This window comes from Meriones unguiculatus, chromosome 21 (assembly GCF_030254825.1).
Source record: "Meriones unguiculatus strain TT.TT164.6M chromosome 21, Bangor_MerUng_6.1, whole genome shotgun sequence".
Lineage (NCBI taxonomy): Eukaryota > Metazoa > Chordata > Mammalia > Rodentia > Muridae > Meriones > Meriones unguiculatus.
Genome location: NC_083368.1, coordinates 41,625,760 through 41,643,794, shown reverse-complemented (window position 1 = coordinate 41,643,794; position 18,035 = coordinate 41,625,760). Strand labels below are relative to the sequence as shown.

Below are 18,035 nucleotides of genomic sequence, written 5' to 3'. Positions count from 1 at the left end.
TACTATAATGTGCACGCCCCAACACATCTGTTTCTCTCCTGTGAATACATACATCCAAGTATATCCTTAACTTACCAAAATATTTGTCCTAAAATATTCATAGCAGAGGTATTAATATTAACCTCTTATTTAAAACTACCTCAATGCTCACCAACAAATACAATGAATAAATAAAACATAACACATTCACACAATAGAATACAATACATCATTTATAATAAAAATTCTCCAGCAGCATACAGAACATGGAGGAAGTTCACAATGAAAGACAGCGTGAAAATGCTCATGATAAATGAAAATATACTGTGAGTTTCTTCGCTTTTTGTTGCTGTGAAAAAGTGCCGATGAAAGCACAAGGAGGAAGGGTTTATTTGGGCTCACAGTTTTAGAGTTGACAGTCCCTTTTTAGCTAGCTTTGTTGTTTCTTTCCTGAAGATAGGAACAATGTAGGAGAAAGTTATAGTTGATTTGTATTCACCTGACTTCAGCCCAGCAGGGTAGAAGAGAGATACATACAACAAACATACTTTTCAACACAAAACCAATATCTCATCTACTTTTCATAACTTCCTAGTAATGCCATCAAATTGTAAACCCATTACTAGACTGACGCATTGATGAAGTTAGAGCCCACCCACCGGTTACAATCACTTCTGAATGGCTGGCTCCACTAGCTGGGACAAGTAGTTCAACACATGAGGACATTCTGGAGACACACAACTACGACACTTAACGATTTTAGTTACAACTTGTAAAAGTGAAAATATTCCATATGGTAAGAAGTCAAGATAGTGTTTTATTTAGTAATAAGAAGCCACGGTTAACAAAAGCACTCGGAAGAGGACTCTAGAGTCTTAGTTTCATGAATGCCCATAGTGAATTTGCACAAACACAAGGTGCTGTTGTGTAGCTAGAATTTGATGAAAAGAATTAAAACACACGGATATCTCCAATAAAATATAGAAGCTAATATACAAAAACATGCATCATTAATCTGTACCTCCTCCAAATTTTATTGGTTTCACCAGTGGTCTTACCACTGTGTCCTTTGCACCAGGACGTTCCATGCAAATGAGTCCTGGTAAACTGATGAGACCTGAGAAGGTTCAGTAGAAAGTATCAGTGTGTCAATACCGCAGTTGGAGGTAGAGCCCACTATACTAAAGCAACTGAAGAAAGTGTACAAAGAAATCCTGCATAAAGCTCCTCAAAATTTCCTGTGTATGTATGATCATCTCAATAATTTATTTTTAGTTTTAAAAAAGAAAGGTGAGTGAACTCAAGAATTTATACTCATTTTGAAAAACTAGATTCTACCATACACATTTTCAAAAGTTCTATAGTGGAAGAAGGCTATCCTTCTGCAATATCCTAAACAATTTAGAAGGTAAAGTTAGAGAGTATTATGTAAAATACAGCCAAAATTTTAGTATTACTTCAATCCAACAGAGTTTGGAAACAAGGTTATTTATTAAACCAGCCATCTTAACTTAAAGATCATCTGATTTCCCTGTATTTGAAGATATCAATGATCATTACTTACTTTGAAAATCTACTTAAAGTATAAAAAGAAATTAACAAAATTAATTTAAGACCTGAATACTAAAAAGCACAAATAAGAGTCATTAAAAGAAATTAATGACCCAAATAAATGGAAAGAAATCCCAACTACCTTGAGTGTTACCTTGGCAAGATGCTCAAGCTGAACAGACTTGAAAATTATTCCCATTAGAAACCCAAATGTCTTTAATTGCAGAAATTGAAGAGCTGATCAAAAATGCATATAAGTGATTCAAAAACAACAAAGTCTATATTGAGAAAAAATGAAATTGAAATATTCGTACTTCCTGATTTCAAAACATTCTCTAAAGTTATGTTTGTCAAGTCAGAGTGGGACAGGCTAAAACTAGAGATAGAGATAAATGGAAGGAAACCTCAGGTACAGAAATAAACCCTTCCTTCCATGTGGAGGGCAAAAACTTGCAAGAAATGGGACCAGGATGACTCAGAATGCTGATGACTGACACCAGTCATTCTATGGTATAAAAGATGATGTCAATGACCACATGCAAAAAGATGAACCTGGGCCCTTGTTTACATGTTAAGCAACATTTAAACAAGACAAACAAAAACTGTGGAACTCTCAGAGGAAAAAAATTAATATAAACCTTTGTGACTTAGAATTATGAAAAATTTTCCTAGACATGAAAACAAAACACATGGAAAAAGAAAGAAAGAAAGAAAGAAAGAAAGAAAGAAAGAAAGAAAGAAAGAAAGAAAAAGAAAAAGGACATTTGAACCTTTCTTGTTTTTAGAGAACACAAAGTTAAAAAGATGAATACAGACAAGCCGTACAAGGATTCAGAGAGGTTAGAGTGTTCATATGTTGCTGCAGAATGTAAAATAGCACAGTTACTTTTGGGAAGATTGACACTTCCTTTCAAGCTAAACATACTACATAAAATTACCATATGAAAGGTTAATTTAACTCCGACATATGTCTAAAAATTAAAACTTATGTATACAACACTTGCATGCAAATGTTGATAGCAGTGACAATAGAGTGTAAAAACAAACAAAACATTTGCTAACTAATTAATGGGTAAACAAATGTAGTATATCCATATAAAGGAATACTATTCAGCCATAAAGAATGAAGTGCTGGTAGTTGCTGTTAGAAAGGGCTGGTTAAAAAACATCAAATTATGACTAATAGAGGGGCATGGGAGGAGAAGAGGGAGGGAGGGCAGGATTGGGAAGGGACAGAAGAGGAGCTACAGCTGGGTTACAGAATGAATACATTGTAATAAATAAATAAATAAATAATTTTTAAAAGGTTAAAAAAATAACCCATCAACCTAGGCCAGGTGCACACCTATTATAATCCCAGCACTCAGAGAGGCAGAGGCTGGCAGATCTCTGTGAGTTCAAGGCTAACCTGTTCTACAGAGTGAATCAAAGGCAGAGAAGTCTACACAGAGAAACCCTGTCAAAAGAAAGAGAGAAACAAAGAACCAATGAAAGAGAAACAGAGAGAGAAAGGGAAAGGAAGGAAAGGAGGAAGGAAGGAAGGGAGGAAGGAAGGAAAGAAGGAAGGAAGGAAGGAAGGAAGGAAGGAAGGAAGGAAGGGAAAGAAAAAGAAGGAAAACATCAAACTAAATGAAAATAAAAGCACATAATGTTTCATTTGGTCCCATTCATATGAAATAACAATTAAAAGACAAATTCGTAGAGTCCAATAGTAAATTGATGGTTGACATATAAAGAAGGTGAGGGTAAGCATTGACTGATAATAATAAAAATAGTTTCATAAAGTAGTTACATAAATCATGTAAAAATTATCTAAAATTCTAAAATTTAGATGGTGGTAACAACTATGGAACTCAGAAAATGTACAAAAATTCTAAACATAAGCTGATTTTTATGTTTTATGAGTTTTTGAGCTCAAAACATTTTCAATCTACCTGTTCCCTCATAGATTGGGAATATGATTGTCACTTTCATAATAAAGTCTGTGCCACTGATATAAAATTATGAAGTTAACTGATTCTGACTTCTTTCAAAAGTCAATATTATAGGAGGAAAACATCCGATTCTTGACCAGAGGACTTTCGCTTTTCCAGCAATTTGCTTTGAAATGTCAAGTTGGCGGTGAAGAACTAATCAAAGAAAGCCGCCTACCTCCCAAATCAAATCTATACACCATGAGTTTAGCTGGTGGAATGAGCCTGCATCGCCCTGTGCTCTTAGATTGTCAATCATCTCTCTGCATTTGTTTTCTTGTTTCTGCCTAACACGTTTAAGATTCCAAGAGAGTCAAAGGGATCCAAGATGTGGTGTGGCTTTAACAGTAACAGCACCACGAAGATTTGAGTCTTTGTTTACATAACAACCTTCAATTTCTTCCCTCAGAATTGATTTTCAAGGAAGGAGGAAGGAAAGGCGCTAAGTTAAATGGATTCTTTCCAATGTTTATTGAGAGGGACGGGCTTTTATAGGGGAAGAGTGCTGTGAGGACTCAGAGCCTGCTGGTGTGTGGCAGTAACACATGAAGTGTCGCTGCAATCTGTGCTAGGAGATTTTTTAACTGCAGTCTGGCAGCATGGAAAGTGAGACGGTTAGCCAACAGGTTACTGTCAATTAAACAAGAGCTGTCACAAAGTCAGAAATGTTGAAACGCGGTGCGCATGCAACCCGAGCAGATCACATGTCCGCTTCTCAGCTGTTACTTGAACACAGTCGAAGCAGAGATGTGTCATTTCCCTGCAGAACTTAATTTGAGTCCCGAAGGACGCAGCCATTTCTGTCTGTATTTGCATGCTGCTGTCAAGTCAAAAGTGGGCCTTCGAAAGGAGCTGGAATGGCGTGTTCGAGTCAGAGAATGACATTTAGCAGATTCACTTCTCGCTCCATTTTCCTCTGCTCAGGTTACATAGAAGAAGCTTGCATCATCCCCTGCCCCTCCGACTGCAAGCTCAGTGAGTGGTCCAACTGGTCCCGCTGCAGCAAGTCCTGCGGCAGCGGCGTCAAGGTCCGGTCCAAGTGGTTGCGCGAAAAGCCTTATAATGGAGGAAGACCTTGCCCCAAACTGGACCACGTCAACCAGGTATTTTACTAACATCAAGTGCATTAGGATATGTCTGAGATTTCCAAGGATCTAACATTCTATCATTTCTCCAAAATGAACAAAATTAAGTAATAGCACCTGAATAAGAAATGTGATTGGTTCTATTTTTATAAGGTCTGAATAAATTACCTGTAACCTACTAAAATCTAAAATCTTTAATTATATGCGTTATCTCTGAATTCTCTGGGGATCCCGAATCCTCCAAGCATATAGATAACAAAACAATTCCACGGAGGTGAAATGACAACTAATTCATGAATAATGTCAAGGTATTTAATCTACCATAAAATTGTGTGTAACTTCTGTGGTGAGGGGGCATCGCTTCGTTTCCCTACACTCACAGAAAGAGATCTCAGCTACCAAGTATTCAACCTAAAAGAAATAACATGAGTATGCTCTGAAGAGGAGGGGTGAATGTTATTTATTCATCTCAATCTACTTTGAGTAAAAGTAAATTCAAGAATTATAAGAAACACGAAGGGTGTCTCAGAGTTCACATATATGCTAGCCATTTAGACACCACCATTTCTATCATTGTAGCTGCATTAGGGCTTGCATGCATAGTTCATTAGCTGCTGTCACTAGTTGTTATTTGTATTCTATTGGAGATAAAGAGCGAAATCGCTAATGGCAGAATTGTGATTAACTTAAGTGTAACAGAAAGGGAATTGTTATCACAGTTGATCGGCATGTAACTTAGCAAAGAATGGATTTTACAGAGTGTGTGCAGATGTTATGTTTTGAATTCGAGCCATGATCAAATGAACCAAGTATTTAAATGTGGAAAGCTGTTTCATGTGAACATATCCGGTCTCATTTTAACCTCTAATCACACTGGTACCAGCAGTTTCCTTCTGATTGTGCTAAGATTGTTGATAAAAAACAGAATCAGAACATACAAAAAGGAAATTTTTAACTAAATAAAAATTAAGACGTTGACGAATTCAATTCTATGGTTAAGTATTCTCAACCAGTCTCAAGTCTTACCAAGTTGATGAAAAGAGAATAATACATTCTACTATCGCCATCTCCTGGCGATTGAGCTGCCTTGTCATTGAGCATTCTGCATTCCTAAACTTCAAGTGTTTGTTTCCAAAGAAGAAATTTACTTGCAGAGCTATAATTGGGTAAATATGAAATAGAATAGCAGAATAGCAGAAGTGACATACTTATGATTCTAAGAATAATGCTTGTCTACAAGGTAGGAAATCTTGAATTTCCAATGACAAAGTTAGTATTAATAAATTATGATCCAAAGAGAAAGTGTACATATTCTCAATACATTATGTGTGTACGTGTCCAACAAGTCAGCACACAATTTAAATATGGCGCTTTTGCCTGAGAACTTCTGTTTGCAAAGGCACATGACCAAGTTGCTTGTACTGTACAAATCTCTAGACTAAGACCCTGTCAACGTTACTTTACATCTCTCATGAAACTCAAGACATAATTTGATAAAGACATTTATGTATTGGTTTTCAATCCATTGTAGGTATATTAAAAGAGGAATAAAGAAAAAATCAAAAGTAAAGAAAATAGGTAATCATCAAATTTTACATAAAACATATGAATAAGGTAAATATTAAACATACTCAAGAAAATAAAATATGCAAAATTGCTGTTTAAAAATATAAGGTGAGGATTTTTATTATAATTAAAATTCCTCAGTTAAAATATAGCAGTTTGTTGACTTGAAAGAGGTCTCTGAGGTTGTTTTCTAGCTGAAGTTAAGCCCTTGGGTCCTTATTTCACTAAAAATGTATGAATGGATTAAACTGGATTGATGGCTACAAGGATCTGTAGGTAGGTCAATATATAGATAACAGTCCACTTGTCAGTTGGCTCATAAGATATTTGCAGTCATAGTTCAGTTTGCTGTGACATGGGCTATGACATCTGTTCAGGTTTTGAAGCCTGGTTGTCCTGCACATGCGATCTTTTCTTTGGTTATGCAATCCTTATCTGCTCATCTTACATTTAAGTCATGAAATGTTTATCCTACCAAAGACCGAGAAAGACATGCAAATGTTTTACAAAATTAACATTTTATAAAATTCCTTATAACTGGAACATAGGATGTGAGCTTCTATCAAAATAACTGACATTTTAACCTTTCTTTGTTTCTGTCTTTTACTTCATTCCTGCCAAACACCACTACAGGCACAGGTAAGAATTCTTATCTCCCGTTTCATCAGCATTCTTTAAAGAAAATCATTACTTTCTCCACTAGATTTTTCTTTGCCCATTCCCTTTTTACTTCCTAGTACAGTACAAGATTTCTTTATTTATAGGGCCTGAGGAGATGGGGGGAGGTGAATAGGTTTCACCTATGCTGACAATGAGGCAATGGCACCCCTCATTCATACTTGAAGGAGGGACGCGTGGTGGGCTGAAAATGGTTATTTGGAGATGTCTCTGAAATAGTTCACGTTTACCTCAACAAAGGGGAATAATCACCTCTCTATTAAAGGATTGAGAAGAGCAACAGGTCCCCTGCATTTCACTTCTTCTATTCCCTGGGAGTGGTATGATGGTGTTTAGCCATGTGATAATAGTCCTGTTTTAACACATCTCCCAAACAAAAATGTTCTGTCTTATTCCAAACGTGCAAAAATATTACTCTTATTTAGGGTAGTTCTACTTTATATTAGCTTCTAGTCCTCCAAATGTGCCAAAGAATAGGCCCAAATGATGGTTTAAGTCTGTTACCTGGATTTAAAAATGAATAAATCATTTATACATTACAGTGTGTGTGTGTGTGTGTGTGTGTGTAAAATAGATAACAGAATTTTATTTTCATATATTATGAAAATGTTTTAAAATACTTTTCTTTAATGGTTACATTCTTAGTTGCTGTAGATTGTGGTCTATTTATTTCTTCTAATTACTTTCCTCACTGAGAAAACAGCACAATTTGCTCATTGTTCTAGAATTCCTGAAACAAACATAATACACAGCATTTGGAACTGAAAGCCTTGTGAACAATAACCACGAGTAGTGACTGTGTTCTGTGAGGCCCTTTTTTCTTACCGCTGTCTCTGTGTAAAACTAATTCAAGACCTGTTTCCATACCTCAAGAGATTGAGGGTTAGTTTCAAGATGGGCTTATTTCCATTTATCATTTCAGTTTCTTATATGACAAATGTTAATTCTTGTAACCATATACACTTATATGTAAAACTGACTAAAGTAGATTCATCTGGAAAGCAGATATGTTTACAGTATTCATTTCACTTCATTCATTCATTCATTCATTCATTCATTTGACAAATCTCAACTGAATGTCTAGCACATGAGTGTCCTAGGCTAAGAACTAAGGACACACAAAACTTTGAGCAAAATAGATAGTCCAGAAGATTGTAATATAATATACTAAAGGCCCATTTATGGAAATACGGTTTTTTTAACGTTTTGAATCTAGCTCAGTGGGTTGGATCTGTACCCACTGCGGGAAAAGAGATAATGCAGCTACACCTTCCTAACTACACTTCTCAAGAGGATATCTTTCTTCCTACTTGAGAGTACCAACAGTAAGAGGGAGGGATGGAAGGAGACTGATGAAATAACTACTGTGATGATGGAAGAGTTTCCATCTGCCCACCCCCACTCTCATTCCACTGCTTGAGATCACCAGATGTGTGTTTCAGGTGTACGAGGTCGTCCCGTGCCACAGTGACTGCAAGCAGTACATATGGGTCACAGAGCCGTGGAGTGTCTGCAAGGTGACCTTTGTGGACATGAGAGACAACTGTGGAGAGGGCGTGCAGACCCGAAAAGTGAGGTAAGACCAAGCGGAATGACAGAAAAGCAACATGGCAACCATCTTCCACTTCCACAGGAAACAGCATGGAAAACCGCTCCCCTCCACGATCCTGAAAACCTTCATTAGTTCTGGTTTTGAGGGATCTGAGTATTTGGAAACTGAGGCCCTCTGTTTCAAGCTGCAGTTTCTGTGTTCCCAGTCCTGACCTAAAAAGCTTCACTTTACAATACTATTTAAAATTATACTTCTAACTTTGAGATTATAATTATATTTCCCCCTTTTTTTTCTCCCTCCAGAATCCCCAAAATACTCTTCCTTGCTTATTTGAAAATTTATGTTCTCTTTTTTTTTATTAATTGCTGTTACATGAATGATACATAGATAGGAACCATGGATTCCTAAATATTTAAGTACAATCTGCTACGTCTATGTGTTACTTGCATATATGTTATATGGGCTGACCATTAAAAATGTGCATTGAAATCAAGCTTTATAAGTATGGATTTTAAAAATCAGTGCCTTCTTAAAAACCAAACATGTTTCTGTTGTATAGATGTTTTTTTATGTATATATACATGTATGTATTCAGGTCAGTGATCAACATTGGATGTTTTTCTCACTCACTAACTGCCCTAGATTTTGAGCTAGGGTCTCTCACTGAACATGAGCAGGCCAAGAAGCTACATGGACGCTCCTGCCCTTTCTCCTAAGTACTAGATTACAGATGTGTGCTGTCCCTCCTACTAATTTTGTCACGGGAATGCTGGGAAATGAACCAACGTCCTCACGTTTTGGTGGCAAGCACTTTACTTAGTGGATGATCTTCCCTACCACAAAACCCAAATATATTTCTAAACACGTTTTCAAACAAACACACTGCCTTGACTTCCTGCTCCCTTATGTCAGCCTGACTAACATTAGGATGCTCTCATCTCCTTCAGGGAGCCTTCCCTGAAGCCTTGGCTGGCTGTTGCCTCTCCTTATTCTAATATAGCAAGAGTCTGCTAAGGTAGCCACTAGTCATGTGTGGACTTTTCAATTTCACCTTAAGCTAATTGAATAAAGGTTTAAATGCATTTCTTCATTCCTACTACCCATAATGTCAAATTGTCTCCAGGCGCATGTGGCAGTTCTGTTAGACAGCACAGATGGAGAGTATTCTTTTCACCACAAAAAGGGCCAAAATATAACGATAATAAATCTAGAACTTGACATCAGTACACTCTCATCTATCACTTATCACAAATTTTGGAATTATGTAATGGTGTTCCCTGATCTATTTCAGTAAAAAATATTTAAATTAACATTAATGTAAAACTTTTTCATATAAAATATGTAGAGCCTTGTTTCTGATTTTAAATAGTTTTCTTTTTGTCTCAAAAGTCCATCTGTGTATTCCATTTACAACTTCCATAAGTAGACTATAGATGAAGTCAGGAAGGAAGGTCATGAGTAGGTAGAAAATGTAAAGGTAAAAACAGAGTTCCTTTTTTCCTACACTTCCAGTTCCAAATTAAAATCTGTCCCTCCAAATTTAAAACTCATTTCTTTTTTGTGAAGAATTTGGTTCAGTTTCCTCATTGTTAGTGAAAAATTAAAATAAAGGGTATGTATTTCATTTTTTTCTTGAACTGTCTGTGTGTATTAGTTCTTTTTGCTTTGTAAATAGATATTTTCAGCATGTCCACATGTACTTGAAGTGTAGGAACTTTCAGATCAGCTAATGTACTGAGGTTGATGCAATAGGGAGAGGGGTCAGTATTGATCATGATCTCTGATCCTGTAATAATGTTCCTGTTTGTTCCTGATTGAGTGGAACATGTCACGAACTCTATCCTCTGCTAATTAGGGTCAGTACGTCCTGCTTACATACAAATCTGGACTGACATTTCAGGAGAGATGAGTCTGTAAAAGAATAGGTTTGCATATACCTATTTTCAATCTTACTCGTTTAGGAGGGAACGGAATGTAAGAAAGTGGGTAGTAGAAGTGGCTCTTCCTAATAGGAAATCCTTCCTCCCCTGCTTCCTTCCTGCCTGCCACCTTTCTTCCCCTCTTCCTCCCTCCGTCCTCCTCTTCTCTTCTTCCTTCCTTTCTTCTATATTTTTTCCCCTTACCCTAGAGCTAGGAATCAAGCCAGGGCCACAAGTAGGCTAAGGCAAAGAAAAGGGCAAGGTGTCGGTGACATTTTTATTTTATAAATTTTATGCCCGTGACGACAATAAAATAATATGAGAGGCATTTATAGTGGCTGTTAATGTTTAATTGTTAATGTTTAATTTTCTTTTTCGCTGATGTCTTCTGTGCAGAGTCCACGCTTTATTCCCTTACCTGCTATGAGGTTGATGCTCTTTCTTCTTCACGTCCAAAGAGGCCATGCATTCTGTATTTCTAACATATTCCACTCATCAAATTCTTGCTCTTTGAAAAAATAAGAAAGCCGAGGTTATGCAGAAAACAAATTTAAAACATATTTCTCTAGGCTTAAGCTTGATTCAAATATCTATTCTGAATTCTAGGTGCAAAGAAATGTTATTGCCAAATAAAACAAATCCACATCTTGGTAGGTAGAATTTGTTCCAATCTATGAAATGAAAGTACGTTTAAAATAATAATCTATTTTAAAATAAATGAGGTCTGTTCAAAGAAGTTACCACTGGTAGATTTGAAGTTTATTATTTATTATGATTTTAGTTATTTGTACAATGCAAAATTAAGAAAGATAAAAGCTTTATTGATAAAGTTACATATACATAGCGACCTAATAGGGTATTGGACATCTGTTCTTAACTTGGATCAATAGGCAATTTTACAAGATAATCCTGCGTGCTGCACCAGTATCTGCGAGGAATGTGATTTCAGTACCAGTTCCTTTTCTGAATATAGAAATGCTTGGCCTGTCATTGTCTCCACGAGGCCACTGTTAAAAGAATATGTTTAAAATTCTACTGCAGAAAGAGATTTTTCCTTTGCAACTGAAAACTCTTTTAAAGAAATTTGTAACTTAATTTTTCAGCGGTGAAAACACCAAATATCTCCTGATTCATTTTTTATGAAATTATCTTTTTTTTTAATTTACAGAGATTAGTATTTAGTATAGTTTTTTCCAGATTATATACCCAATCAAGACGCAACTAATGACAGTTTTCTAATCTTTCAATGTGTCTCAATTAACAGAAACATCTTTTTACATTTTGGTATCACTATAAAAAGTAACTCTTCAGAGTATATCTTTAAAAACAATGTTATTCCTCACTGAAACTCTTTACAAAAAGATGGGATGAATCATATGTGATATGATTCAGCCAGCTGCTTAAAACATTGCAATGGCCCTAAGAGGAAAAGCCCATCTTCCCTTTTATCTTCCCATTGGGAACTTTCTTCCCAAAGCCATTAATTTGGTTGATCTTTCTTACATTATAGATTAAGGATCAAGGTTTTTCTCTTCTAGTACTAAAGTTCACAGAGAGATTATTACCTACTGTACAGGGAAGCCACATTAATCAGCTTCTCAAGAGATCACTAAAGAGTTAATTCTTGACTGTTCACAATGGAATAATATGAACAAGGGTTTAAATTTGTTCTAGTAAAAAGCTAACAATTAAGAAAAAAAATAGAAGATCTAACTAACCACACTTAGAGAAGTTGTGCTGTTCTAAGTTTAATTTTCTTTTGGTTTCTGGTGTTCTCTTGAAGTTAACAGAAAACTAAAATTACCTTCTTAATGGCTTTTGAAACTAATTTTACTTTGTGTGTACAATACAAACAGATACACACACACACACACACACATACACACACACACACACACACACCTGTGTGTGTCACAGTGCCCATGTGGAGGTCAGAGGACAATTTAAAGAATTAGCTCTTTCTTTTCTACCATGGGAATTCTAGGGATTGAAACCAGGCCATCGGGTTTGATTGAAAATGCCTTTACTCATTGAGTCATCTTGCTGGCAGCTAAAATTAGTTTTTGTGTGACAAAACAAGCTGATAAATGCCTTATTTTGGAAATCACCTTATGAAACATTTTGTGTAAATACTGCACTGTACCTAAGTCTCTATCATCAATGAATCAGTTGTGTCTTCTCTGAGACTCACTGAGGACCATTTTTCAATAGTTCAGGTTCCATGTACGGGTGTAAAAGTCACTTTCCTCATAAGAACACGTGATAGAAATTATCAATACACTGAAGGCATCTAATTAAAATATCAGGAGATTGCATGTGAGTATATGTTTTTCTTTTAATCTTAGAGAAATGCTAACTATGTTTAGAGACATGGTTTCTTTTGACTCTTCACTTTGGGGGAATGTTACTTATCAGATGATATCTGAATTAGAAGTAGCCATCCTGTGTGTTGACTGTCATTTTGATTGTGCTGCTTCCTTTGCTGATGTGCATGTTTTCCCTTAGATGCATGCAGAATACAGCAGACGGCCCTTTGGAACATGTGGAGGATTACCTGTGTGACCCAGAAGACATGCCCCTGGGCTCCAGAGAGTGTAAACTGCCATGCCCTGAGGACTGTGTGATATCTGAGTGGGGGCCGTGGACCCAGTGTGCTTTGGTGAGACTAGAAACTCTTTGGGTAAAATGGAGTTTGTTTAATTTTCGAAGGATTTAAGATAAAAAAAAAAAAACTTCATTTAAAGCATCACTTTGCAAGCCATCTTTGCAAAGCAGGCTGGGCTTTCTTCGCCACCTCTTTGCATGGGTTAGCCATGCCAATTCAGCAATGTTTGTGACAGCTTGAGTTCTCCTAAGCTCTCTGCTCCTTTTCAACCATGTTTCAAAACTAGCATATGACACCTTCAGCTGGCCTTACAGATAACACAGCGTGTTAAAAACTGCAGTGGTCATAATAACTCGCTTTAAAGTGAGGAAAGAATGAAATTCTAGTGGAGGTACTTTAATGATGTCAGCTTGCTAGCCCTTGCTTCTTGCTGAGTCTGTTTAATTTAAACAGTAGGAGCATTCTTCCTCACGGTGAAAAGCTGCAGCAAAAGTATTGACACCAGATCAGAGGAGATTGGGCGCGTTCAGGGTGGGATGGCTGTAGTCTGAGTGTTGACACCAGAGAGTAAAATATCCTGAGTAAGAAACTGAGAAGGAAGAGATTACACCTGGTGAGACCTAAAATATTCACCAGAAGTGGTTGTGCATGGACATTTAAAAACAGAACCAAATGATCATAGGTTCCATTCAGTGAACTTGCCGTTAGTATCCCTGTAGATGAATATAGTAGCCACCCTATTTCAACAGCTCTTATTTTATAAAAGCATCACTTTGTAAAAGAATTTGTGACAACATGAGTATCATCCACGGAATCTACTTTTTTGTAAAAAGAAAAAGATCACACGCTAAAACTGTACCTCCCTTGAGCATCTCTCTGCACCACTTCTCATCAGTACCTGGCTCATAGAGGAGGGTGGTGGGTGTCACTTCTTTTGCAGTGAAAGTTCACCTGTGTATTGGTCAGGGTTCTCTAGAGTAGCGGCTTTCAACCTGTGGGATCTGACCCCTTTGGGAGTCACATATTAGATATCCTGCATATCTGATATTTACATTACAATTCATAAGAGTAGTAATATTACAGCTATAAAGTACCAGAGCAATAATTTTATAGTTGGGGAGGGTTACCACAACATGAAGAACTGTATTAAAGTGTTGCAGAATTAGGGAGGTTGAGAACCACTGCTCTAGAGAAACAGAGCTTATAGAATAATGAACATATATTGTTATGAATAAATATACTAATATATAATAATATAGTATTATATATTATATAAATATTCCTTTGGTAATTCATAATTGTAATTTTCTACTGTTATGAATTATAATGTAAATGTCATTATGATATGAATTATAATATTTTATATTGATACTATATGTAGTATATACATATACCATATATTAAATATATATTTAATGTATATTAAATAATATATACTATATACAAGTATAAATACACACACACACACATATATAGGCCATATATATATTAGGCTCTAATGCCAGCGAAGGGGTGGACTTGGCAAGAAAGAAAATGCTTCCTTCTAATTTCTTTATATAGGTGGTCAGCAGAAGGTGACATCCAGATTAAAGGTGAATCTTCCCACTTTAAAATATCTGTATTAAAGGTGTCTTTCCACATCAAAGATCTGGATAAGAAGAGGGTCTTCCTACTTCAAATAATTTAATGAAAAGAAAAAATATCTAGCCGAATATGGTGGTACATGCCTTTGATCCCAGCACTGGAGAGGCAGAGGCAAGCAGATCTCTGTGAGGACAAGGCCAGCCTAGTCTACAAATTGAGTTCCAAGACACTGGTTATACAGAGAAACCATATCCCAAAACAAAAACAAAACAAAAAACAACAAAAACCTCACAAGTGTGTCCAGCCATTTGTGTTTTAGTTAATTCTAGATGTAGTGAACTTGACAACCAAGAATATCCATCACAACCTGACATTTACATGTTACCTGTGCTTTATACACCTTGAAAGCCAGATGAGTTGAAAATAAAACAGAGCTTTAGATTTGAATAGCAGTAAGGACCCTACCACCCACCCAGAGGATGGGAATCACCTGAAAAAATGTGCAGAAAAGTTAGTGTCTCGGGGTTACAATTGCTGTGCTGAAAACACCATGACCAAAGGAAACTCGGGGAGGAAATGCTTTGTTTCACACTCATACCTCCTTATATCAGTTCATCACCCAAAGCAGTGAGTACAAGAATTCATGAAGAGCAGGACCCTGGAGGCACGGGGGAGTGCTGCTTATTGGCTTGCTCATCCTGCTTTCTTATTAAATCCAGGACCACAAACCCAGGTATAAACCTGCCAGCAATAGGCTAGGCCCTCCCACATTCATGACTAATTAGAAGAGGGGGATAGAAAGACCTGGAGGGGATAGGAACTCCACAAGGAGAACAACAGAGCCAAAAAAAAAAAAAAAAAAAAAAAAAACTGGGCCCAGGGGGGTCTGCAGAGACTGATATTCCAACTGAGGACCATGCAAGGAGAGGACCTAGACCTCCTGTTCAGAGGAAGCCCATAGACTTCTCATTTTCCAAGTGTGTTCCCTAGTAAGAGGAACAGGGACTGTCTCTGACATGAACTCAGTGGCTGGCTCTCTGATCACCTCCCCTGGGGGTTGCAGCCTTGCCAGGTCACAGAGGAAGATGATGCAACCAGCCCTGGTTGACACCTGATAAGCTAGGGTCAGATAGAAAAGGAGGAGGACCTCCCCTATCAGGAAACTAGGGAAAGAGCATAGGGGGAGAAGAGGGAAGGTGGTGGGACTGGGAGGTGATAAGGGAGGGTGCTGCAGCAGGGATACAAAGTGAATAAATTGTACTAAATAAATTAATTAAATTAAATTTAAAAAAAAAGTCTACAGGCTTGCCTACAGCCCTATCTTACAGAGGCCTTTTCTTACTTGGGGTTCTGTCCTCTCAGCTGACTCTAGCCTGTGTCAAGTTGACATAAAACTATCCAGGACAATTAGCTCAACAGCTATGAAAAGCAATGTGGAAAAAAAAATGGAAAGATATGTCTAATGTTAAACTGTTTGAATTACAGTAAAGGACAGCTTCAGGCATGTTTACAGTCCGTGTTTTCCAAGAGAGTTGCTTTTTTATCTCTGTGTTAACATTGTTAAAATGCTAAGTAGTGAGCAGCTCACTTTGGAAACAAAGCAGGACCAATATGTCACTCGAACAGATGTTGAAAGAAGGGTGAAGGCACTTCATAAGAGTCTGCAGATGAATTTCTGTTTTAATTCTGCAGTTGAACTACACTCTACAGTGCCTAACTCTGTTTGTGATTGTGGAATTCTTGTCGTCAGAGATTCTGTTAAAAGAATATTCAGCTTTTATAAAACAGGGGCTGTTGAACTTGGACTCCTTCTGAAATTCCTTAGCAGGGATTCCAATAATAAGAACCACTAAACAGGAACTGTGTCTATCTGGGTTCTCTTTTGAATATCCAGAAGGAACCATCCTAGAAAAACATTAAGTTCTACCATGTGTGTGCAACAAGAAACAGTTTCTGAAACATGTTTTATTTTTGTGAGCATTTTCCAATAGAAATTTTGGAATGAGACTAAGATTCAACTAGGTAAATAGGTGTGCCTTTTTAACTTTATAAATTATCTTGTTTCATCATCCAAGACATCAATAAACAAACTCAGAGCATTTATTGTGTGCAAAGAACTGTTATGTCCAAAGAATATGTAGATATAGAAGACAAGTCACTAACCATACTCACCCTGGAGATGGTAGCAAGACCTCTATATAATTTGCATTTTCTGAATATAGTAAGTATTCCTTCAGTGGTATGACCAAAAAACAAGAGCTGAGGACAAGGCAATAACTATTTTAGGCCTACAATATCCAAAATGGTTTGTTCCCTTTCTATTCTGTTTTCTGAAAGATGCACCAGTAAGAAAATAGCCAGCCACTCTATAGATGTTAACTAAATTGTCCATGTAAGAGTGTGCATTAGGAACACAAAAGTTAGTAATACCTACATAACTATTGAAAGTCACCATGTAAATGGTTTAAGTCGTTTTAAAACAGACACATTCTTACACACATGCATTTACATATGTACACATCATCACAGCCTACGGGATTAGCTTTCTGTTTTACGGAACACGGCCATAATGAATGTTTTTATAGGTGTGAGGTGTTTATATGGCTTTGAGGTAATAACATAAGCATCTCCTAGCTAGAATGTGGAGTCAGATCCTTAGTCAATACCTACGTGTTACGTATTGGAAGGCTGAACCATGATGACATTACTTGGCTTGTTCAAGTTAGCCAGTGAATTCAGCTCTCTTAACACCAGGTCCAGTAACATTCTAGCTGCTGTATGGCTGAGTTTATGTTTCTGAAAATGCCATTGTTCTTTGTAAGCCTTGCAATCCAAGTGGTTCCCGGCAAAGGTCAGCTGATCCCATCAGACAGCCTGCTGACGAAGGGAGAGCCTGCCCCAACGCTGTAGAGAAAGAGCCCTGTAACCTGAATAGAAATTGCTACCACTATGACTACAATGTCACAGGTAAGCATGTCTTCACAGAGTCTGAGGCTTATTCCCACCTGAGTCCACTCCAGACATTCTCAGCCTAGACCAGCTCCACCTGGGTGCCATTTGGAGACGAAGCTTATGCTCCGAGAAATAGTATCACACGACAGAAATAGTTATCAGTTTCATTTTTTAGTAAGCATGAATGTATAGAAAACAAAGGTTTCACAAAGACTAAATTTTTGAAGTATGTAGTATATATTCCAGATAATCCTATTTAAAACCTGCTCCCACTTTGGAAAGATGAAGAAAATTTCTTTTTTAGCAGAGGTTTGATTGTTATAACATCTACATCAATAAATCTTGGGATGCAGGGACATTTATGAACAACATTAACGTGATGTAAAATGTCCATAATCTTAAAAACAAATATTCAGAAAAGTGATAAATCGCATTTGTTTCCTAAATTTTATTTAATATTATCAAAGCACACACATCAAAAACATTTCATTGGTTCACATGGCTTGGTACAACATCAAAGCTAACTAGATTTTTTTCCCAAGTAATTTCTCCATTGAAACAAGCTCAAGAAATTGAAGAAAGGAACATAGC

General features: G+C 36.9%; 1 protein-coding gene across 1 annotated transcript in view; it reads left to right on the top strand.

Moving 5' to 3' along the window:
- Nucleotides 1–18,035, top strand: part of Thsd7a (thrombospondin type 1 domain containing 7A) — a 405,762-nt gene that overhangs the window by 364,383 nt on the left and 23,344 nt on the right. The window contains exons 14-18 of the mRNA XM_060373993.1: nt 4,428–4,606; nt 6,788–6,793; nt 8,275–8,408; nt 12,809–12,962; nt 17,315–17,459. Coding sequence (XP_060229976.1) covers nt 4,428–4,606; nt 6,788–6,793; nt 8,275–8,408; nt 12,809–12,962; nt 17,315–17,459 — 618 coding nt within the window. The remainder of the gene's footprint in view (nt 1–4,427; nt 4,607–6,787; nt 6,794–8,274; nt 8,409–12,808; nt 12,963–17,314; nt 17,460–18,035) is intronic.